We start from the raw sequence: 26,526 nt of genomic DNA on the forward strand, positions 1-26,526 counted from the left end.
ATAAAGATGTACACGAGGATGACTGCCTGATATACAGTATAATTGTTAATTGTTAATGTACACGAGGATGCCTGCCTGATATACAGTATAATTATTAATAAAGATGTACACGAGGATGTCTGCCTGATATACAGTATAATTGTTGATAAAGATGTACACCAGGATGACTGCCTGATATACAGTATAATTGTTAATGTACACGAGGCTGACTGCCTGATATACAGTATAATTGTTAATAAAGATGTCCACGAGGATGACTGCCTGATATACAGTATAATTGTCAATAAAGATGTACACGAGGATGACTGCCTGATATAAAGTATACTTGTTAATAAAGATGTACACGAGGATGACTGCCTGGTATACAATATAATTGTTAATAAAGATGTACACGAGGATGACTGCCTGGTATACAATATAATTGTTAATAAAGATGTACACGAGGATGACTGCCTGGTATACAATATAATTGTTGATAAAGATGTACACGAGGATGACTGCCTGATATACAATATAATTGTTAATAAAGATGTACACGAGGATGACTGCCTGGTATACAATATAATTGTTGATAAAGATGTACACGAGGATGACTGCCTGATATACAGTATAATTATTAATAAAGATGTACATGAGGATGACTGCCTGATATGCAGTATAATTGTTAATAAAGATGTACACGAGGATGACTGCCTGATATAAAGTATACTTGTTAATAAAGATGTACACGAGGATGACTGCCTGATATACAGTATACTTGTTAATAAAGATGTACACGAGGATGACTGCCTGATATACAGTATAATTGTTAATGTACACGAGGATGACTGCCTGATATACAGTATAATTGTTAATAAAGATGTTCACGAGGATGACTGCCGGCGAAGAGTTCCCTGAATAACCACAATAACCTTACTACCAACTATAACCAAGTTTGCTCTATATTCTAGCTACAGGTACTTTTATCACTTTATGAAATAGTAAATTTAATTGTATTATCACTGTATTCCAGAGCCATTTCTGTCTGTTCTCGGTGTTCAGGGGCGTGCCTGGGATATAAATCTTGTGTAGGCACTTGAGCAATTTGCTAAAACAATATGAGTTTTTTTTCCAGTTCATCGACAACAGTTTTTAGGTTTAATATAATCAATTAATAAGTGTACTAGTGCATTTTAATATTAGATATACAGAAAGTACGAAAGTATATATGAATGGGTGGTAATAATTTATGTTAGGATTTTAGCAGGAGTTTCCAGCTAATTTCCACTGACGACAATATTTATAAAATGATTTTAAAGAAGAAGAATATTCAATCATTGTTATCCAAAACTTTATAAACTGAATTTAAATTCTTATTGGTGGGAGAGAGGTTCTTGAAATAAAAAAGAGAACACCGAAGCGTAAACAAAGTGAGAACTCAAAATCGATAAAACGAGGGAACAATTTGAAAGAAGGCATGGAGACCCTTGAAGAATATAATGAACATAAGACCAGGTGTTCCGGAAGGGTAAGTATCTTCCGTATGAATTATAGGTCACATATAATATGCTACGTCCTCAAAGCGAGAACAGGGTTAGTGACAACAAAACGATACGTATGAGCATAGTAAACAATATCGAACTTCATATCACACAAAACTTGCCAATAGTCTTCATTGAGTTGCATCTTTGAAAACCCTGTATTGTAACCTTGTCCGTCAGCAGTCTACATCTAGGTTATCATGATTAAGTCTTGGAGTTATGGAATCACAGCAACAAGGGAAAGCAGGGATGTTACTATCAAGAAAGAGAAAAATCACAATCGGAACATCAAAATTGTCACGCTAATCAAAGCGTTGTTTTAAGTGGTCTCTTTCCATTATGTTATGAGTAAAGATTGAGGAAAGTGACCGAGGTAGAAAAACCTGTAGTGTCCTTAATTTCAAGCTCGGGAGGGTACAGTATATAAGATCTACGCGGTCAATAAAATTGTTATTTAAAGACAGCATATTGTTGATATATTTGAATGTTAAATTTAAAGACTTGCAATTGGCTGAGGTTTGTTTGTCCTGATTGCTTATCAAATAGATTAAGCCTCGTATGAAAACTAAAAACATCGGCCAGAGGAGAACAGTTTCTTCCCATAGGAATACCTAGCTACAGTCAGCTTACTGATGGAAAGTCTGGACACCGGACCGGATAAAGACCTCAACAAGGAACTCAATCATTCCCACAATTTCAACATCTGATTATTTATTTTAGCTTTTGTAGTGCTTTTCACAAAATATGCTAAAAATTATTTACAACCATGTACTCATATCGCTGTTTGCCCTTCTTTTTGAAAAGAAACCTCTCATAGTAAGAAAACGAAGGCTTTCCTTCTGTTTGGTATAAGGAATGATAGTGTAAAGGGTTGGAAATTAAAAAGTTTGATAGAAGAAACATTTTTTAAGAAGAGGGTGTTCAAGATTGATCAAATGTTCCTTTGAAATATTCAAATTCCACATTCCAATTATTCCACTTACCGAGTATACGGAGTCACAATACGACTGTAACTCTGTTTACATGGTACTAAGTTTGCATAAAGGCTTGGTTGAGTAACAAGATGAGCCCGCGATAAAAGTTATTTACAAGGATTCTGGTGAAATTCCGGAGTCCAATACAAACGACGTACATGTCCGTATCCTTATCATTAATGGGTATTCGGAAATAGAGAAGCGTGATTAGCTAGTATTTCGTCTTTCAAAAAAAAAAGTGAATAGGTAGGGTTACACCTTGGTTATCAAGCATGCTTAGTTCTAAATGGTCACCTTGTCGTAATCTGCTAGCCTCCCTCCGACTCTCTGGACACGTTAGTTTAGGTCCAAATGTAGCTGAAACAAATCATCATGTCCCTATGCTCCGACTGATATCATGCTACATGTGACCACATCGGGGTAGAGTGGGCATTGGAATTTAAGAATGGCGCCTTATTTCGCGTAGCCTCGAAAGACGAGACAGTTTCACTGCGAGGGGGATGCTCTGATTGGGTTTCTGAACTTTTGATGTTTCGAATTTTCCGGACCACAAACTTGGTTGGTTGTGGTGATATCATTGTTTAATGTCGCAGCTTGAAAGTTGTAATGCACTTATATGTGTTACAAGGGTTTTTTGTACTATATTCACTTTTTCAATTTTATGTATTTACGCTGACCTTAAATAAAAGATCGACAAAAGTATGTGTATGCACGTGCCTACTCGAGCCTAAGGCAGCTACGCTACTGGTGTTATTTCTGGTGTATTTGGTTTGTGTTGCGGACCATTCCGACACAATACGTGTCTGTTGCCTGGTTGTTGGACTGAGGTCTATCACGTCTGACCATCTGGTCACACGAATACATAAGTTGTCATTTAGGTCAATCCTTCTGCATCATTTCATATATTTCACTCACATCGTGATTCTTAATTATCAACCATTGTTTACGAAATCGTTCGAAAGTGTTTGGCATCTGAACAATAACATAGCTGTTCAATGTCAAACATGTTAAAATATTGCCTCCGTTCACATCGTCATCGGTATGAGTAACACATCATAACGGGGCCAGGTAAACCTACACACGTTATACACAAAAATACGTGTAATTTGGCTTTTAAAATTATGAACAATTTGATAAATGAATGTGTGGGTCTGGGTTTGATCACGGCGTGGTTCGTCGTCTTTACGCCACGGTACATATATCAATCGTATACATGTATGGAAACACACAAATGACGATCAGGTTTTCAATGAGAATCACGGACAGTCAGGGCAGTCTATAACCAACGCCCCCTTCTTGATCAAGACCAACTTGCTGATGTTTCAAAAAAAAAAACTGTATTGATACAGAATTTTTGGAAACATCAGTTTTATTAAAACTGAAGATGAAGAATTAAGTTGGGATGCATTATTATAATCAATGTATGTTGATATTTTAACACAATTTGTAACTTATTGCTTAGCTTTATATGATCTTTTTGCGACTCTGGGCAGCTACATTGTATTTAGTTTGAACAATATTTTATTTGTAATGTTTGTTTTTTTACAACCACAAACAACGTAGATAAAAAGGTGTTTTTGTTTACAACGATAAACAAATTCATAAAAAAGTAAAAAAAAAAGATGTAAATGTATCAGAGAAATACGTCACTGGACGTTTTACGGGAACACAACCAAACACATGTAATACTAGTGCTGTTTACTACAGACGTAACACACATGGGAGTGTTTAATAAATAGAAGTTCCATCTGTGCTGATTGTTGACGACTCATTTTCAGGGTGAGGCCTGATAGGGAAAACATGTACAGCGATTGTTCAAACACATACCAATGCTGTAATTTAGACAGAACACGCCATTTTTTGTAGATATAATCAGTAAGAGAGTGAAACGAAGAATGGTCACGCCACTTCTGGTATAACATATCTGTATGTCTGAAGTCATGCATGCAATGTTATTTATATAGCTCAATGCCACTTCTGTACAGGTTATCATTTTTTTTATAGATTTCAAAAGGAATAAAACAAAGGCTGAACATTTTTGAACAGCTCACAAAACGCCAACTGTAGTAAAATAACCAATAGTACACGAAGAAAACGTATACTGTTCTTTGGTCGTTGTAGGACCTTTTTAAACAAAACTGGGCACGTGGCGATTTTAAGAATGCAAACTGATAGATACATGGCTTTATCTTGAAGCAGAGCCGTGTGATATGAGCTGATTGCTTTTATTCGTTCACTACTTACTTATATATGTCTACATGTTTAGGACAAACGTTGACCGAGAATTAAAGGTATTTATATGTTTTTAGCATAACGCTTATAAGCAAATAGGTCCAATGTTTATTCTAGGGGAGCTCACATCGGAACGGTAAGGTTGGGTTTGTTTGTGTTATACGTTTTATTTACAGCTATGGTCACTAAAGGACGTGCCAGGTTTGAAACAAGAGTACCCGAAAACAACAACCGACCTGCGGAAAGTACCTTGAACCCGCGACCCGGTGGTGGAGGGATGGTGATTGTAGATAACATCACTGCCGCGATAATCACTCGGCCATCGCGGCTGAGATTCAGTCCTTGGTTACATTGTAAAAATGTGACCAACAAAAAAAGAAAAACAACCCAATATATACATTGTTCTTTATCAGCACTTAAGTTGGATTTCGTGATTTCTCTGCTCTAGAAGAGAAAATATCACAATTTCACGACGAAACAGAGTAAATGTGTTTTGAACAGTTGAATGTCACAGGTTTTTTTTCTCCCTCCGCGTTTTGCTAGTTTTACTATATTTCGCACATAATGTTCCGTTTCTGCTTCTCCTGAGCATTTCGTTATTTTCCTTTTGAGCATTTTTGTTTTTTGTATTAAGTCGGCTAGTCCTAATATCCGTCATGCTAAAGACATGATTAAGATTGACATTTTGACATCACTTTGATACGACGATATTTAAATAACTATCTAAAAATTGAAATGACGCGAAATAAATCCGGATGTTGTTCGGAACGCTTTTGACATTTTAGTCAGACAAGATTCAAAAACAGGTAGGGAACGGACCGTCCACAAGAGACTTACTTCCAGGTCTCCATTTCTCCATAAGTCCCGTACAGGGTAGATATTTATCAGTGGTTAAGGCGTAAATCGCCCTGTATGTCAGTTTTAAGGAGTCTCGCTTTTCACCGCTCCCCCTTTGAGTCACAGCCTGTTCAAATTCATTTTACAATGATTTTTATGACTTAACGGTCAATGACATTACAAATAAGGGATTGAGTTTGAAGCCCTCCGAAAGCAATTAAACATCGGTTAAGGCGTATGACACATTTTCCTGTGTTAAAAAGTATATACAGAATAAAATATCGATCACGTCCAGACTTACGGGATAAGGTGAGCAGGTCAAAAGACGAATATTTGTATTCCAATAATACGTTTGGAATGAACTTGTATTGACCGACTATTTGATACAGGTTGGTCCAAAGCATGCCGTCTCCATCGCTCCACCCCTTTAGCAACCAATAGGCGGGGTTTAATTAAATCCGCCGGAGTGACTACTAACGCCCCCACGCGGTAATCAGCCGAACCAGGTCAGAAGGACCAATAGGTGGCCGGAAATAGCGGTATATAAAAGGTGTATTTGTCATTGAGCATAAGTGTGTCACTTAACATAACAGGCTCACCGACTACATTATATACTACAAGTATGCAGTGCCTCTTTGGAACGGTATTAATTATATACAGCATATGTCCTGGATTGATATCAGGAAATGTCAACAAAATGATCGATTTCTCCAAGTTCCTGAATCCTTGGAAGGTAAGATTCCTATGTTTTTTACTATGCGTACTGCATGTAACATTCGTTTATTGTAACACGTAAGCGATGCTCTCCGTCAGTGTCACATTAGAATTACATTATTTCACAGGAAATATATGTCATATTTCTTCCCAAGTGTTACGTCAGCTTTGGCAGTGCATCCATCAACTCAAGCAAAACATGTAAAACAAACGTATGTGACCGCCGTTTCTGTTAGTCTATCTGTTAAAAGTTGTGGGAGAATTTAACACAATCGTAAGTATAATGACCATCTGGTATAAACAGAGCGAAATGATATTTCTATCTCCGTGGCTCCTTGCTCACATACAGTATATTTCACAGAGAGAGTGGATTATTTCAAACCAGTACTTTGTAGTGCGGACATAGGCAAAGACGATGTGAATATGGAATATTGAGGCATTGACTGATGCACATTGTCTTCATCAAGGGTCCATTTAAATTTGAACCTATCGGGTATCGTGCACTCTCATAGATACCACCTTGAGGAGTTTGGTTTCAGGATCTTGAATAGACTATACTCCAATCTGGATTTTGGGTACTGAAGCGCATTGAAAGTAATTCAGTACATTAAGTTATATAGATGTTAGAGTAGAGTACTGGTTGGGACGCCGTATGGATATAATATTTACATTTCCACTGCACAGAGCCTAGATGTTTCTACTGGGCCCAATGTATGTTATTTCCGTATTACATACATTCGGCTATTGTGACGTCGCTACGCTTATGACTTCATAACTGTAACGTTGGAGATTGCACTGCTCCACTGTCAACTGGTGGCTGTTCTCTGTATGGATTTAACCTGACGTTGAAACGTGTTCCTACTAATATTATGTCTTAATTTCTGCGTGAACTGTAGGTTGATTAACATAGAATGTAAATATAAGTATTGGTTGTCATGTTTTTGACATGCATTGGTGTGTAACATACCAATGCATGTCAAAAGTATGACAACCAATCCTTAAATACTGTAACTTTACAATACTAACACTTCCGACACAATGCTATCGTGACAGTATTTGTTGGTTGGAATTCATTTGACGGTTAGTATAAAGCTTGTGCAGTCGGGAATGTGGATAAACTTCTTCTAAGTAATATACCTTTCTCATTGTCAGTGTTGATTTGGCATTAGAAAATTAAGTATTTGACGCGGCATAATCGAATATTTTGCTAGAGTACTAATCTCTATTAAACCTCCATCCAAACGCCTCATCGTACGTTTGAAAGTTAAAGAATACTGGTTATAAAGCAGGCGCCCGCTCGGGTTCGGATATTTAACCCTTAGTTCATTAATCGCGTACCTAGTGTGTGTTTAACAAAATGTCATTAGTTTAGAATATGGGAAAACATCTGTAAAAACATGAAAAAGCAACGTATAATGCAGTTTTAATTCTACAAGTACTTAAGTTAAGATATTAACATCGTATAAATAAATGCCATACCAACGGTCAGCTTAATCCACCTATATGTACATATTTCTTTGTTAAACTAAATCATTCTCTGTTGTTAACTCTGAGTGATATGCGTGTGTTCATGGTGTTTGTCACGAGCACAAGTTGACCGGAAACTGTCCACGCCATGCCGTGACGTCATGGGAGTATTTTACCCTTGATACAGGATTGGTATTGACGCCAAATAAGATAAGGATAGGACGAACGGCATTCATCGTAATCCTTACCCTCCCTGTAACTGTCTATATTGTAGAATATCTGTTTTTTCCTATAAGATTTTATCACACAGTGTGAAAAAGCGTCGCTGCCTTTTGTTTGCTTGCTATCTGTATTCTGTAAGAGGTTAATTGGCTTGATACTTTTCATTGCTATACTATTGGCGCGAAATCAAGTAAAATTGCCATTTGGCGTTTCCAAATTACCGGCAATAGCTAAAGGGTGATGTAAGAACGTCATCACGCAGGAACAGCACAAGATCTCGATCAAATCTGATTGAACAAGACAACAATTAGAAGAGGCACCAAAACAAATGGAAAACAGCACAAACCCCCACCAAAAACCGGACGCCGACCATCGCACTCATTACCCCATAGTTCCCGTATAATGCTAACAGCGTCGTCATTTTACATGTGAACATGACTAAATCCTTTGATTCATTTGCGAAAAAACCCATCTCCGTTATTGTTGTGAAACGATTCCGTTTGATTGACGATCTCTACTGTAAGGATATGTAGGGGTCACATTTCTCTAGCCACAAAAACAGCACATAGCTTGATCTTCCGGTGAGAAGTACTCAGCCTACCGGATGTGACGGCATTCAGTCATTCATGATTCAGGGAAGAGGATTATACTGGACCAAACCACTGATGGTGTACGAGTTTACCAGTAGGTAACATACGTATCAATTGTTTAGTACGCTTTGATAGCTGACAAAATAAACCAGCATTCGGGTATAAACACAAACTAACAGTATATGCTGCGTTGTGAAGTTCTGTGTACCAATAGTCATCGAGGTAAGTTTGTAGTGGTACATGACATGGTCTCCGAACGCTAATATCGAGATACAACAAAGCATTGTTTAACAGGAAGTCTCCTCTCTTTCCTCTGACGAAGCTTCTGAATGTGAAACTATAAAGTGTCTAGAAACATATGTAATGCAGTTTTCTTTCAACAAACATTTCTAGAAGATATGAAATGTAGTTACAAAAAATAGGAGTTTAGTTTAGGAGAAAGACTAAGAGAGTCATTGGATAATAGAGGAGTACTGATAACCAGAGGGGTATAGGCAAATAAAGGAGAGAAATTAAAAAGGGATAGAGAAGAAGGACAAAGGCAATGGGAGGGACGCAAGCAAAGATAGGGCAGAGGTAAAGAAAGATATACAGGTAAAAATAGGGATGAGAGTAATCAGGGATATAGAAAAAGAGAGTGACAGAGGTAAAGAGATGGATATTTATAAAGAGAGAAAGACATAGACCAAGAGAGGGGCACAAGTCAGGAGAGAGCAACTATAAAGATAGGGCAGAGGTAAAGAGAGGGATGTGAAGAGCGAGATGAGAGTAAACAGAGGGCCACAAGTAAGGAGAGAGTAAAGATAGGGCAGAGGTAAAGAGGGATGTGAAGAGCGAGATGAGAGTAAAAAAAGGAGGACCACACGTAAGGAGAGAGTAAATATAGGGCAGAGGTAAAGAGAGGGACGTGAAGAGCGGGATGAGAGTAAACAGAGGACAACACGTAAGGAGAGAGTAAAGATAGGGCAGAGGTAAAGAGAGGGATGTGAAGAGCGGGATGAGAGTAAACAGAGGACCACACGTAAGGAGAGAGTAAAGATAGGGCAGATGTAAAAAGAGGGATGTGAAGAGCGGGATGAGAGTAAACAGAGGACCACACGTAAGGAGAGAGTAAATATAGGGCAGAGGTAAAGAGAGGGATGTGAAGAGCGGGATGAGAGTAAACAGAGGACAACACGTAAGGAGAGAGTAAAGATAGGGCAGAGGTAAAAAGAGGGATATGAAGAGCGGGATGAGAGTAAACAGAGGACCACACGTAAGGAGAGAGTAAAGATAGGGCAGAGGTAAAGAGAGGGATATGAAGAGCGGGATGAGAGTAAACAGGGGACCACACGTAAGGAGAGAGTAAAGATAGGGCAGAGGTAAAGAGAGGGATATAAAGAGCGGGATGAGAGTAAACAGAGGGAGTAGATAAAGAGAGGGACAGAGGATAATATATAGNATGTAAAGAGCGGGATAAGAGTAAACAGAGGGAGTAGATAAAGAGAGGGACAGAGGATAATATATAGAGAGAGAGAGAGAGAGAGAGAGAGAGAGAGAGAGAGAGAGAGAGAGATAAAAGGACACGAGCACAAAGAGAGGCAGGTTTATATAAGGATTAACTTGCTTCATTTCAAGATAGTTCTGTAGTATGACATAGGAAGCGTAGGTCCTTGTCCCGTGTAAAAGTCCTACAACACGATAGGTTTTTTCTTCAATAGAGAATATCAAAAAGAATAATTTGCATCCGTTTGTTTTTTTAATTATCACCAAAAGTTGTTTATTTGAGTAAAACATACCCTGACAAGATCTGAAATTTAACGTGTTCCATATAGCTAGACCGACTTCCACACACCTCACAGATTATATTTAGGCCCCAGCAGTAGGTTATTTACGGTATTATACGACAATCAAATGCATTGATTATTTAACTATGGACACTCATTTTAGACACAATTACAAATTTATGTCATTACGAGGCCATTAGCGGGCCTGTATGGAGTACTAACGAGTGACGAGGGGCTGCACGCCGGACAGATGGCGGGAATCTGACCAGTAGCAGGACGTCTCTGTGGACTTGTCTGATATGCAAATAAATATTGTCCAACACAATTAGTTTATAGATTTATGCGTTCGTTGTATGCGTACACCATTCGAGGGTAAAGCTGTGACGTAATACTAGGCATCTGGCCCCGGCACGTGAAATGGTGACACATATAACAGATATCGCGCTCATCACACAGCTGTACCTAGGGGTTTCGCGAGCCGTCGATATTACCACAGCCAGTAGTCCACATTTCGCAATTATGGAAATTATTATTAAACGATGACCAACCATCACGAGTTGTAGAAGATTTTTCCACAGCGTTTATTTCATGTCAGGAAAGCTATATTTTAAGCATCATGACTATACAACATTCAAGTTTACGTTTACAACGAGCAACATATCAGCCCAATAGAGCTACCTTGTCCCTAACGATCATCCAGTCCAGTTCCTCTGCAACAGAACGAGTTTAACGTAGTCTGCAATAAAACGTTAAGGCTGATGTCTTCATAAAAATAGGCTAATGGCTTTGTGGTCTTTATTGTTTCGACTGGCAATACTAGTTTTGATTTAAGGCTGATATGCCTCATTAAATTTAACTTTGTCCAGTTGACTTCGTATAACCTACGAATGCCAAATGAAAGCAGTAAAGTAGTTACAATGTGATATGCTTTTAATTGATAAATTCTACGTTTTATACTCCTGCTGGAATGAACACAAATCGGCTACACCACTTTGCACGAATTTCGCCTGGGCAATTATTGGCAAAATCAAATTTCCACGGCAATTTTTGCTTTTTCAGGAACTGCTGAAGTACCATGACAAACTATGACTGTCCTTTGTGTCTTTTGTTGGGCTTAAATCGAAATCGGCGGTTCTCAAAATCAAATTTGTCACTAGACCGTCTTTAGTTGTGTTTTTATATTGCGTATGAAGCTTGTTAACGGTATTTTAGGGCGGTACCCAAGAACTCGTGATAATAATTGATACATATTATCAACTTTGTCAAAAGCCGTGCATTTTCCACTATTTATGTATCGTTATTTCTAGCGTAGGACAAAAAACTCTAAGATCCCCTTAGTATTGTGTACGTGTACACGTGGTTGTTACAAAAGAGAACGAATAAAACCCAACATACCAGTAACATTTCATTTTCATAGGTAGGCGCCAAGATCCCTCTGGATTTTCTTGTTTATTAACTACTTTTTAATTAATTAAATTAAGAAAATTACTCGTGATGTGTATAATATTGATCAAACGAAAACCAGTGGGAGTCCATCTTAACTGTTTATATTTGTTACAGGGATCAGACATGCCTGTATGCACTGACCTAAGCAAGCCATGTGACATGGCGATAGGCCTGATGCAAAACGGAAGTCTATCACAAATCACAACCGAAGAAGAAATGTGCGCATGTCCCGGAACAAGCAGCTGTCCTAGAGGTTGGAACACAGACCTGAAAAAGTCAATCCGAATGGAGCTGAAATCCACAGGTATACCACTAACTAAGCCAAGGATATATATATAGGAATACTTTAAAAGGATGATTTTCCCATAGAAAATCGTGCAAGGGACATTGCTCAAGGCTCGTTGATAATTCTTTCAATGTACACTATTTGATTGTGAAGTGTATCACTTTGCACCATGGGTCGAAACTTTTTAGTATCTCTGAAAATGTCAATGAGTTGTCAAGATGTGATCCTTCAATGAGACTAATAAAGCTAATCCAATAGGAAATTGCAAGTAAATCGGCCTGCTTTGTGTATTTTCCTATACGATTTCTATATGATGGCATAACATTTAACATGGAAATTACCACATGTATCTGAATACTTAATCATTTTAGTACACATGATTAATATCTTTAAGAGAATGTAGTAGGTTCGTTTTTATCAGTGTTTGTTTTTGAAGCATATGGCGATCACGTGGAATGCTTCTGAAAATGATGGACGGAGTTTGTTGAAACAACCAGCTTCGGTTAGGCTGTAACGATGTGTAAAATACTACATTATAACGATATTACACACTTAAAACCTATATTAATAACGCACTATTAACGTCTCGGGCAGTACCCAGCTCAAAATAGGAACTGTCATATGGAAGAGCCACTCTATAACAACCTACTGAATTCTATTCCAGGTTCACAAGCCCTGATGCAATTCAACTACTGTGAACACATTCCTGTTCTTTCCGTTTGTAACGGAAATGAAATTGCGCTGAAAACTCTCGAGATTGGACTATTTCCAGAAGAAATTTTGGAAAACAACTGTCGATGTCCAAACGGTCAGCATCTTTTCCTGAAGAAAAGTAGAATGATTCGCCATCGGCGATACCAGGAATACGTGTGTAGTATGGTGAGTTCGATCTCCATAACAACGGTACAGCTAGAAAAGGGTACTGGGTTACGTTCTTTCACTATTATCAATGGGTTACGTTATTTCACTATTATCAATGGGTTACGTTATTTTATTATTATCAATGGGTTACGTTATTTTACTATTATCAATGGGTAACGTTATTTTACTATTATCAATGGGTTACATTATTTTACTATTATCAATCGGTTACGTTATTTTACTATTATCAATGGGTTTTTTTTACAATTATCAATGGGTTGGGTTATTTTACTATTATCAATGGGTTGGGTTATTTTACTATTATCATTGGGTTACTTTATTTTACTAATATCAATGGGTTGGGTTATCTTACTATTATCAATGGGTTGGGTTATTTTACTATTATCAATGGGCTGGGTTATTTTACTATTATCAATGGGTTACATTATTTTACTATTATCAATGGGTTACGCTATTTTTTCTATTATCAATGGTCTATTTTACTACTATAAATGGGTTGGGTTATTTTACTATTATCGATAGGTTGGGTTATTTTACTATTACCACTGGGTTAGGTTATTTTACTATAATCAATGGGTTGGGTTATTTTACTATTATCAATGGGTTACGCTATTTTACTATTATCAATGGTCTATTTTACTGCTATAAATGGGTTGGGTTATTTTACTATTATCAATAGGTTGGGTTATTTTACTATTATCAATGGGTTGGTTTATTTTACTATTATCAGTATGTTGGGTTATTTTACTATTATCAATGGGTTGGTTTATTTTACTTTTATCAATGGGTTGGGTTATTTTACTATTATCAATGGGTTGGGTTATTTTACTATTATCAATTGGTTGGGTTATTTTACTATTATCAATAGGTTGGAATATTTTACTATTTTCAATGGGTTGGTTTATTTTACTATTATCAATGATATGGTTTGTTTTACTATTATCAATGGGTTGGGTTATTTTACTATTATCAATGGGTTACGTTATTTTACTATTATCAATGGGTTACGTTATTTTACTATTATCAATGGGTTTGGTTATTTTACTATTATCAATTGGTTGGGTTATTTTACTATTATCAATTGGTTGGGTTATTTTACTATTAATAATGGGTTGGGTTATTTTACTTTTATCAATTGGTTAGGTTATTTTTCTATTATCAATGGGTTGGCCCATACTATGGTGCTGCCGTAAAGCATACAACAGATCTTACAACTATTACCTGTCGTAGTATTTTTTCCTCGCATTTGATCAACGTAAACATAAAATATATGGTAAAGTGGATTAAAAACTTGCTGCACATCGAGAAAAAGTACATTCCAAGACCCCTTCATTTGTAAATATGTTCTACATCACGCAAAGAAACCCTTAGTCGCTGTTTAGGTTACAGCAAGTCGTTAGGTTACAGTCGTTAGGTTAGTCAGTCGTTTGGTTACAGCCAGTCGTCAGGGATTTTGTTTGAAATGTAGGCACAGTACTTATTATTACCCAATAGTCTATATAAATTATAATTAGTCATTTTTGACTGTTTCTGGCCTTTTGTCCAATTTCGGCTGTAGGGGTGAAACAGTCAAAATTATTACCCAATAGTCTATATAAATTATAATTAGTCATTTTTGACTGTTTCTGGGTTTTTGTCCAATTTCGGCTGTAGGGGTGAAACAGTCAAAACTGTTTTCCCGGTCAGAGCGAACTGTTACCCGGCGCGAATTCGATGCGCAGAAATCACCCCTCGAGAGCCCCGTTCAAGCGTTTCGATGACCGCGACTCAGTGTTGTTTACGCAGACGAAGCAATGCAATGGCGAGTCATCATTATATGCAGCATTGATACTGATATGTATTTGGTAATAAAACAATTGTTTCATTGTTTTATTATTTGTAATACATTCAAAATTGATGTTAAGCATATTTGTTTCAATGGCTATTTGGGGAACAGTCAAAACTATCATCCCGAGGTAGGGGGAAGCCCGTTGGAACTGTTACATGTTGTCTTAGTCTTCGTATGACTGCTGCTTCAGACAAATACCCCGCGCAACTCTGGTATACATGTACATATGTTTACAGTTTCGGTGGCATGTGATCCCCTAGGTGCCGTCAAAAGTTGGTTGGAAGATGACGTATAGGATTTAGTCAACTCCTAAAGTAATTGGCGAGGCATACAGTAGCAGTATTTCTACCAGAACATTTTTCTCCTACGAGTCCTTAATGTACAAACCAACATTAAACATCAATTAAGGAATGCAGATTGTGTGAGTTACATACATGCTATTGATTTTAGCTCACGGAGTGCTGAGATGGCCGAAATGGATCGTTAATGATATTGACTGAGGAGGGGTGAATTTCTAATATCTGCTGTTGTAAATTTGTTACAGGCGGATTGTGACGTCAACAACAGTGGAAGCCCAATGTGCCTTCACTCCCTGAGAGGCGGCTTCGGTGTGTACACCACTACCTTCCATTGTCAGTGCGGAGAGGGGTTCGAATGCACCACAGACAGACGCTCGGCGATCGGACGACTGGACATATATGGCCAGTGTGAGGTGATGTGATTCTGATGGACAGAGAAGAATGGACGCACACAGCTTATACCTGGTGGTTCTAGTGAAATAACTAAGGACACTTGACATACAGGGCATCTTTGTGGATAACAACAATGACTTGTGTGGTGTGTGTATATATATCCCGGGGTATGACCTAACCACTATACGTGTTGTGTATACAACAGTACACAGTTTGATGTCGGTTAATTGTGATGACAACCTAGCTTACTGGGCTGTGTCACTTATCATATATATTTTGTTTTACTGTTTAAATGGGGATTAGTTCGACATTAACAGGACTTAAGCTTTAAAACTTAAAAAAGGTAACAATGATAAAACATCATTGATGCACAAAAGAGACTGTGACCTCACACCCATTATACCTTGAAATCCAGCGCACGTGCATTGTATTGAAGTGATTTAATGATTTATTTAACATTTACGTCAGTTATAATTAAGTATTTAAAATACCTAAGTGTTAAAATACCAAATCATGAAATGGACCACCTGTCTATAATGACTAGCTGTCTAAAACTTCCATTTATAGATACCCTGAATGGTGTTCTCCATATTGGCGGGGTTTATCGACCAGCTTTAATGACATCGGTTTGGAAGGGGGATACTTTTTTAGTTCAGGGATCACATACGACACATATGGCAGAATTATGGTATTAAAACATCAACGAATCTGTAAGACTACACAGGATAATGATCCAAGGACTTAAAAATGACGTCCACAAGAGGACAAATAGGTCTGTATACGTATCTTCGCCTCTTATAGGATGGTGTTTACAAATGAATCTCTAAATTAGGTGACCTTTCTTGGAATATTTCATTACATTTTACTCCTATTGTGACAGGTGTCAATGCTCTGTCCTTGAACAAACTCGATAGCCTGTTAGCATTACAAGTAGGGGCTTAATTTGTCTATTTTGTGATCTATATGGTCACATAGAAACCGTTATGTATTTAAACATATTTTAACAGTTCGACTTTGAAAGGTGGTCAAGGTAGATAATATACATTTAAACAAACTTGGTAGTTCTTCAAATTAACAAACAAGATCCCATTAATCTAAACTTTATGAATGTCTAGGAGAAATCGGTGAAGATTTACAGGTATGACCCCTGTGACCTTTAAAGGTTGGTCAAGATAATTTGTTTTACAAGCTCGTTTGATAATTTTCAAACAGCTGACCCCTGTGACATTGAAAGTGGGTCAGGGTTATTTATTCGAACAAACTTGATTGTCCTTACTAATTACTCCTTAATAAATCTTCAGAAGTTGTTGTTTGATGATTTTAACACATTTAACAAGCGTGACCTTTAAAATAGGTAAATTCTAAAAAGTATGATATGACCTCATCCCACCATACCATAAGCCAAATATATTCATGCTGAATCTTATGCATATTTAGACTTGAAGCTGTGCAAAGCACAGACCAATTATCAGACAAGCCATGTGTGATTGAAAACTGCTTCTCCCACAACCATTTTAGGTTACCTCTCTCCCGACTAATTGGATAAATATGCTAGGTGTTTGTAAACGTTTTTGGTTACCCACTAGTTGGTCAATCATCTAATTATGACGTCATCTTCTATTGTGATGTCATAGTTTCGTGGCAATTCCCCGAACGGCAACAGGAATTTTCTAGATATGCTATCAGAACGTTGTGGCAGAAAAAGGTCCCTAAAGTGGTGATGGTTTATTATCATGTTAATCTTACTCTCGGTAAACCTCGTGTCTTTATACAATCTGAAAACTAACTAACTCGGGTAAGATAAGCATGATATCCAGCCACCACTCGGTGGGAGCTTCTATATCCCATTTTGGCGAAATAACGTACATGTACATTTTGTAGGTAGTTCGAAGTTTGGACATTCGTGGAGTACCGGTATGGACAACGTGTCGCTTCAGCTTCAGTGTCTGTATCCTTAGTGCTGACGCATTATGAATATAATATTCAATAATTATATAAAAAGTATATCGATTTAAGAATTTCAAATCAAATTAGACTTTATTGGTATTGAAACATTAGATATAAATTAATTAGTCAGTACGGAAAAGTTGGGACCTACAAAATGTATATTGAGGGACGACTCGGGTTGTGAAATGTTGTTCCCGATATGCAAACACACATAAACAATTAAGATATTATGTTGCAAATTGTTTGCGTATCGAAGAACACTATAATGGCGTTTCTGATTGAATTATATTGATCATATGACAGGGAAACAAACGGCGTGCTATCCTCACTGTTGTTCTCCGGATCATATTTCCCTAATTCGAGCCTCTCTGAAATATGAAGAAGGGACATAACGTAGTAACAGAAAGCTGACTAAAACGTTGGCGCTTAAGTCTGAAGATCTCTTATTGCCGTGTTATTGGATTATTTCGACATTATACAATTTGTATTTCCCGTGTGGTAATGAAGAACATGACTCATTGTTTCCCCGAGATTAACCATGTTTCACTAAGCACATCAAAGGATCATGTTCTCTTGTTACCACAAGGACAATGCATGCATAAGTACATGTGGACTAGAGTGTTACTGTAAGTATACGAACTGGACGTTTATTGTATTCCCTTCCTTGACTGATAAAGGGAAGTTAATCTTGAGCAAAGTGTTCATGAATGTCCTTGAATTTCACGTATTTCACGTACTTTGTACGAGATTCACTCCCTTTCAGCAGTCCATGCAAGCAACGACAAAATAAATAAATAAAAACAACACGATTACTTCGCAGTAGGTACATTTTATCAGAGACTTGGTCCGGATTTGGTCTTTTCACAACATTTCTCTAGTTTACAAGGTTCGGATGTAGCCTTTTCACAACATACATTTCTCTAGTTTACAAGGTCCGGATGTAGCCTTTTTCAAAACATTCCTCTAGTTTACAAGAAATAGTACTAATGTACCCATTCGTATCGTTATGAAAGGAAACAGTTGTCATTTCAAAATACATTTGTAAAGAGATTTTGACTTGATCTGAAGATCCCAGTCAACATGAGCCTTACATCGAGGAACATTTGATGACGTCGAGAAGAGACGTCTAAAGCTAGTAGTATATACGTCTCTGCATCAAGGACATATGACGTGTATATTACAATATATATAAATCAAAACGATTTACTGCATTATTGTTGTTTAACCACGTTCTCGGATGCAATACATGGACTTTTTGAAATTCAGACTTCTAATATACACCATAACACTTTTGTTGAAAGCGTGGGAAATAAGCTAAACGAATACAAATCACCGAATATTGTTGATAAATGTCAAACGGTGAAACGGTTATCTCCCTTACTCTGTTAAAACAACATTTTAAGGAAAACGCGTAAAAACGCACAGGACGTAACGTTTTGACGTAGCTAGAACTCGGAGAGATGACGGATGCAGTGCCATGGCTGCAGCTGACGAGCGTGCATGGTATACCTACCATTGTTTCAGCGACTGAAGAGTTGAATTCTTCTATCTACAAACATAGAATATGATATGCATATGGACGAGTTGAATTTTTGATGAAAGTCTACAAACAAGTGCAAATAATTCACTATAAAAAGAGGATTGGCATATATACCTTCAGTATGTATGTAACAATGGCTAAGACGGAGCAAGGAATAACAAAATAAAACATGTATAACTCTAAGAAGAAATTGCGAAAGTTGCTGCACACCAAATATTTTTTTATGAAAATGACTAACTGACAGTCAAACAACCTCGAGGAAACGGATCCTGCATACTTGAATTCTAACGTAACTGTATGGACCAAATTTGAGGAATCCATTGGTAGGGCAATTAACTCTAGTATTGGAAATGTTATTATAACTGGTGGTTTTAACTTAAATTTATTGCAACGCAGTCATAATTTTAAATATTTTGATAAAATAATGTACACTTACGGACTTACGCAGTTAATTACTGAATGTACGCATTATACTGAACATTCGACAGCCTTAATAGACGTTATATTGGTAAATAACGATTTTATAATAGATCGGTCTTATGTAGGGGAATCTTCCTTGACCAACCAGTAAGATACCATTGTCCCATCTATGCAACTCTTAATATTGCTCAACATTCAACCGATTCGTACCGAAGGGAAATTTGGCTTTATAAGCATGGACATTTTGACAAACTAAGAGAACTATTTAGAAATGTCGGATTGGCCTCAAGTATATGATGCTAATATCGATCTAGCATGCAAGCGTCTAACTGACCTCATCGATTCCGCTTCTTCTTCGGCTATCCCTAACAAAACGGTCATTATGAGAAAACGTGATCATCCATGGATGAACAAAAAAATCAGAAAAATTAATATTAAAACGTAAAAAAATCACAATAAGGCTAAACTTACTGATAGCCAATCTGACTGGTCTATTTTCAGACAAACTCGTAACAAGTGTGTAAATGCCATTAGACAATCTAAAGAATCTTATTTTAACGGTTTGTCATCAAAATTATCTGATTTAAGACAATGCAACAAGTCATAGTGGTTAACTGTAAAACTCTTCATGAACAATAGTGGTAAATGTGGATAAATACCAACGATTTTTCATGATAATGTCTATTACGAAACTGATGTTGATAAAGCTAATGTTTTTAATTTGTATTTTTCAAGTCAATCCTTTGTGGATAATTCAATGGTTATGCTTCCTCCACTAATAGAATTCCCTAATCGTATTTTTTGTCTGAGTAATATAAATATATCATGTATTGATGTTAAGGATGCCTTACTCAATTTGAAAACTGGTAAAGCTGTAGGACCAGATCTTATTAGTCCCAAAGGGCTCAAGGAAGCTGCAACATCACTTGCTGAGCCACTATCTATATTTTTTAATAAATCCTTACCACAAGGAATATTTCCATCATCGTGGAAAGTAGCAAATGTTTTACCTATATATAAAAAAGCCGTAATAATGTTAAAAACTATCGACCAATTTCACTTTTAAGTATAATTGGTAAAGTGTTCGAGAGGTGCGTTTATACACATGTTCATAATTTTCTTCTTGATTTGAAAGTAATAACAAAATATCAATCAGGTTTTCCACCTCTATTAACCAATTATTAAGTATTTCCAACGATTTTGTTAAGGCATTAGATTCAGGTAAAGAAATAAGAGTAGTACAACACAGCATTCAAGCTTCAGGTACTGTCAAATGGCGCGATGAGTCCCAAAACGATCGTAAACGGCGCTGACAAAAAAAACAAATAGGCATGGAACGTTAACGTTAGAAGTGTTAGATCAGAGGAAATGGATGTAGTTTACAGAATTATAAACAACTATCAGCCGCACACCATTCTAAAACCGAATACTTATTTAGGCAAACGTACCGAAGTTCAAAGATTATTGATCAAGGTGCACCGAAATGACCGAACATTTGAGACCGGGCATGCCGGAGAAGGCTGTTAGGGAAAACTTAGTATCATATTAGTCGCTACTATTGACCTTGCATGGAGCAACATATGTAATCCGGAGGAGTAGTGCCACTCTAGACCACTGAGTGATGACATCGTATTCTCATAAAAGTAGAAGATGACGGCCTAGAGCAATCTGAATCTTGACGACCTCAGCCTAAATCAATACAATAATATGATTCTCACTTCCAACACCATTTTGAACACCAACACTCCATGTATTTGGCTGCAGTCAACCGGACTCCAGACACTGTACCGTGAAAACGACGACGTCAAACTACTTGTCCGCCGACCTGCTGTTCTTCCACTCATCCCCTTAGACCGCATAGAAGACGTCTGGTTCCAAACCCTTGAAGATGCTGATGATGCTGACATACCACATCCCTTGCTGCTTTTCACAGACTTCGTCACAGAGCTGGAAACACTTCTCAACAGAAGGACCTCGGACTACCAACCATCTGGAAGCTTTGCACGGAAAACTGAAGAAAAGAGAACGTGAATGACATCAACCGGATCAAGAGAGATGCAGGAGGCACTACTCAACCCCGAAAGAAGAGTAACACACGCATCGACAGACGTCTGGCCACCATGAACGACCGTTATCAGACTGGAACTATCGACATGATGACCTACGCCGATTCAGCATCACAGCTTCTGCATCTTGGATAGAATGTTTTGTGCTAGAGACTTAAGTGATATATATAGAGAATGTGATTTGTGCAAGAAACTTCAGCTTCATTTAGTGGTTTAGTTTATATTTTTATTTAATAATTAACTTTTAGTGCTGTTTTAAATGTGTATTACTGTTATATGTTTGAATAGAAACTTTATGTTATTGCTGACATTAGTATCAATGTGGCTTAAATTAAGGAATTTTATTTTTTCAATTTGTAAATATTAATATTTAATGACTATTTTCTATTACTTAGTGTTGTATTAAGTGTGTATTTCAGCTATATGTATGAATAAAAACTTTCTATCCATTATATATTTGACTTCAGTATCATATCTACAAATTGAGTTGACATTGTTAGTTGAGATGGGCTATAACTAAACTTCAAAGGATTTCCTATACACATTCCTTTCAATTCTCCAGAGTTCTCCAGGTCCGAAAAGCAGGAAGTCAGGCGGCCGTGATTCCCTTCCTATATGACCGCGGGCACTATATCCCTACACAGGTGTTTATATCAGGTGTCTATGACACCGTCCGGTCAACTGTCGTGTAGGGGTGCACTGGGCCGCTGTCCTCTGAAAGGTAAGTAGACAAAACAGTTACAATTTAGAACTAATCTATAATTTGTTACATACAATCTACAAGCGTGATATCATTTACAGTTTTTTGATGTAGTTCGATGTTAATCGAGTTCGAACATCTCAGAACATTTTACCTTTTATCCATATATCTACAATGTATGTTACAGAACGTATTATGAAATAATACCGACAACAGTCACACACAGAATGTTAATGCGATATGATTATTTAAATGAATGAGAATTATTGACGACAGGAAAGTATTTTCGGGTTTTATTTCAGAAGAGCTTACTTTTTTAATTATTGAGAGAAAATCAAAAACATTTTGAAACAACATTCATTTCTCTGTTGGTATTTTTTTGGACTTATCTTAATATCTAAACATTGTCACTACGATAACTTACTAATAAAGTAAAACGTCTGATCCCTTTATTTCTTACAGCCAGCCAAATGAAGCGCAATAAGACAGTATGGTTCTTGTTCATCAGCATCGCGCTATTCATTTGCCGTCCGTCTGACGGTCAGTTTCTTGGTGGTGGCAGTGGTGGGTTCAATACCTTCCCCGGTACTCGAGGCCAGACGCCTGCATTTCAGGTCAACAGTGCCCTAGTTAACAATTACGACGGAGGGACTGCTAACCAAGTTGGACAGAGAAGATACCAGGAGTTGGTCAAGTACACACCATACTATGTTGACGAGGAGAGAACGCCCGGCTTGTCAAGTATGACAACTATTTACATACACCAATTCATTTCCTCGTTTGCTATTACTTATTCTACTCAAGTAACATTCATCAAGTTCTTTTTTGACCATAATCATTGCATTTTATATGAATAATGTTTTCCAACAAAACTAGTATCCCAATTAATTGGTATTTAAAAGTTTCCTTTCAAAGAAATACCTCCGCTGACCTTTTCCCATGTTGTAACTTGATTCTATACAGCTTTTGATCGTTTGCTATATGCAAAACGTTTTTTTTGTGTGATTTTGCAGTCGTCCGATTTCTCTACACATATTGAATCTAAGGTGTTTCAATGTCCCTTTTTAAAGTTTCAAGATTTTATTAAAAAAAAATATGTCGGAAACAAATGTTGATTGATATATCCAATCTATATTACAGTTGCAACTCTATTGCTGCTTGGCCTACTGTACGGTATAATCAGTATGACGTCGGCAAATCAATCGGACATGACGGTCACCATGCTCAGTGTTGGTATGGGTGCCTATCTTGGATATGGGTACGTACACAATATATTACAGCAAACGTCAATTTGTTGTAAAGTACTGCTAATAATGCAAAAGGCTTTTACTAATTATTTATCTCCTTTTATTTTCATATTTAAAAAGTTAAAATTCAGATTAGGTCTTTCATTAAGTTTTTTGTTTTCATTACTAATAAATGAAAATTAAGATTTGAAAAACATGTTGTCTTCAAGCAGTATAAGAGGTATTCAAAACGTTATCTCAGATATTCTTAACAACCCCTTCATTCATTTGTTGTACAAGGAGCGAATATTTTGAAAATTGAAGACCCTTTTGTTTCATCTCAATCATATATGATGATGACTATTTTGATCCTGACGTGAGCCTGAGTAAGAATGATATATTCGCAACATATTTCCGGTACATTAAAGAAGACTGAGACATCCATACACCTATTTACCCGTTATAATATTTCGTTTTTGTTGATAGTTTTGGTGGTGGTAGAGGGAGAAGAAGAGGTAGAGGAGGAGGTAGAGGAGGAGGAGGCGGCGGCGGCGGCGGCGGCGGCGGCGGCGGCGGAATGGGTGGAGGAGGAGGAGGAGGCGGCGGCGGAATGGGTGGTGGAGGAGGAGGAGGCGGCGGAATGGGTGGTGGAGGAGGAGGGGGAGGAGGCGGCGGCGGCGGCGGATGAGGGATATGATAAATCCAGAAGACAGAACTATCATGATAAAGATACCTCTTAGTACTTGTTATCTACTGAAATTACTACCGACACTATTGTTTGTGCTCAGGAAAGTTTTATAATTTTGTTTCGATTTATTGGAGGAATTGTTCCATATCTTTGCTTGAAGGAATCGGTATAGGAAACTGCTAATAAAATGTTTAAAATAACATCGTTTTAGTGTTTTTTTCACGGCATTAATTAAGGATTATTTATACTCCATTTCCTTTATGATTTAACGACCAACAACTGTGACAGTTCTCCATCAGTTGTCTTATCCCGAAATGACATAACACTATTCTTGATACTCTCTTTATTGTTTGTATTTATACTCTATATTGTTTACAACATTTAATATATAGTCTCAATGTTGTCTGTGGCATTCCACGACATGTTGTGACTGTCCTATGCAGCCACTAGAACTATTATCGCTATCTTTTGACTTTAATATGCAACACAATTGATACTATCATATGCAGACAGGACTTTTGTCTGCCCATGACTTTTCAAAAGGCTAACGTCGTTTTTTACTTAAAACTTTATCAGTTGCAAAATCCATAACACAATCATCCTCTTGCATGACCACGCACATATTCATTCAGTTTAAATATTGACTCATGAATCCAATATTTTGAAAATATTTACAAGACACCACAAACGAGTTAGAATTCGATGTCATCAGCCAAAGGTCAAAATCACTGTAACTGTGACTAGAAAACGAACACGTGCTTGGGATAAAAAAAAATACGGTATAAGCATTCAGGCCTTAAAATGATATGCTTCAGATTTGTACGGTAGAGATCATTAAATGTAAAATTTACACAATCTTTACCACAGACAGATGGTTAAATACATTACTCAGATTCAGTTCAGCTGACACCAAGGTAACTATGCGAACCATCCATCACGAGGTGAGACCTACTTTTGACGGTATCATTCGCGCACCCACTCATTATGTTGGATGGTACGTAAGGCGGTGTCGTACCAACTACATGTATTTGTTACAGAATTCACGTAGGTTTCATAAGCTCTGAGACCGCATCCTAGTCCGATCGTTATTTTCACATTTCAGCTCATATATCTTCCGGAATCCCGAAATATCAACGAAACTGTTATTCGAACTCAAAATCGATCGGAAAGAATGATAACAAGGAAGCCATTTAAAAAATACGATGATAATTAGATCTGGTGTTCCGGAAAGGTAAGCCACTTCTGGTTCATCGATATACCTCCAATGTAAATCTGAGTCACATCCGGGTATTGTGTTATACTCAACTTGAATAACAACGAACCGACTAGGTACACTTATGAACGTTATTAAAAACATCTACTTTCATATCGTCAAGGAGATAGAATATATATTTTCCGGTGAAAGCATGGTGGCGACTCTAAAATTTGCCATCCTTTACATCATCCTTTATCTTCAAGGATTTAACGTTTGAATGTGATTTCAAGTTTTTATCAGGGGGAATTTGTTATTTATGACGTCAAAAGTATTATGAGCATTCCATACCTGACTTATAAGCTGATAGAAGTCGTTAGGATTTAATGTTTTGTTTTAAGTAAAATAGCATTTTCATGACAGCACTTTCCCGTGGTAGCGGCAATGTGGCTCACACTGTTCAGTCGATCACAAAGCCACCAATACCAACACAAGTATTCTTTCATTCAGTAAAGAACGGGAATTTGAGAGTTTCACCAGGTGATATGCCCTGACCGGAGATTTGATGCTTTGTCAATTCCAAGAATGATGTACCTAAAAAGTAATATTTTCTCACTGTCTTTTAAAAGCTGAACAAATGATGACAACGTCACAGGAAAAAAGACTGGAACCTTGAACCGCAACAAAGAATTAACGTCCAGAGGGCAATTTCCCTGAGTTCTGAAAAGAAAGAAATTAAAAAGAAGTGACCTTCCCTCAAGGCGTAGACATGAATATGAATTCACAAATATTGTGAAGAGAAGTGTTGAGCTGTAACTTAACAAGCATAAATAATTCCTAGAGAGACCTATAACGCACACGCATGAAACAATGACGATATTAATGCAATGCTCTGTTTTGCTATCGTGAAACAAAAAAGAACCTTGACAGGGAAAGTATTAACTTAATATATTAGTCATGCCTAAATCTAATGCAGACATTCTAAGAGAAATGACAAGCCTGACCTGTCGACAAGAAACAAACTGCGAAGTATGCCAATTCTACAACAACTGAAGTACAGAAAAACTTCAGAGCTTTCCTAAAAACGAATGACTAAAGCTATAACTAATGACAGACTGCTTTGAAAATGCGTGCAATGTGTGCTTCACAAACTAAAGGTGCTTTGTTTTTACTTTACAGGTTATACATTTCTCCAAAGCAGTGGCGCGTTATACATGCTTTGTTTTTACTTTACAGGTTGTACATTTCTCCAAAGCAGTGGCGCGTTATACGGGCTTTCTTTTAATTTTAC

At 37.2% G+C, this 26,526-nt stretch overlaps 2 protein-coding genes across 3 annotated transcripts; both read left to right on the forward strand.

The window, feature by feature from the left end:
* The first annotated feature begins 6,054 nt into the window (after window positions 1-6,054).
* On the forward strand, window positions 6,055-19,345 carry LOC110449038. 2 transcript variants are annotated; one of them, XM_021495610.1, is made up of 4 exons: window positions 6,055-6,296; window positions 11,883-12,072; window positions 12,719-12,933; window positions 15,309-19,344. In XM_021495610.1, exons 1-4 carry the CDS (start codon window positions 6,186-6,188, stop codon window positions 15,483-15,485), a joined length of 693 nt encoding a protein of 230 aa, XP_021351285.1. In that variant the 5' UTR covers window positions 6,055-6,185; the 3' UTR covers window positions 15,486-19,344. The 2 variants fall into 2 exon arrangements, with proteins under 2 accessions (XP_021351285.1, XP_021351286.1); XM_021495611.1 differs by lacking the exon at window positions 6,055-6,296 and adding an exon at window positions 8,617-8,650 and having other exon boundaries at window positions 15,309-19,345.
* A 2,655-nt stretch (window positions 19,346-22,000) lies between these two features.
* LOC110449041 lies at window positions 22,001-26,317 on the forward strand. Its single transcript, XM_021495614.1, has 6 exons — window positions 22,001-22,150; window positions 22,592-22,870; window positions 23,270-23,387; window positions 23,842-23,918; window positions 25,081-25,087; window positions 26,212-26,317. The coding sequence occupies exons 1-6, from the start codon at window positions 22,045-22,047 to the stop codon at window positions 26,315-26,317; spliced, it is 693 nt and encodes a 230-aa protein (XP_021351289.1). The 5' UTR covers window positions 22,001-22,044.
* Window positions 26,318-26,526: the final 209 nt, after the last annotated feature.

This window comes from Mizuhopecten yessoensis, unplaced genomic scaffold (genome assembly GCF_002113885.1).
Source record: "Mizuhopecten yessoensis strain PY_sf001 unplaced genomic scaffold, ASM211388v2 scaffold4439, whole genome shotgun sequence".
NCBI classification, from domain to species: Eukaryota; Metazoa; Mollusca; class Bivalvia; order Pectinida; family Pectinidae; genus Mizuhopecten; species Mizuhopecten yessoensis.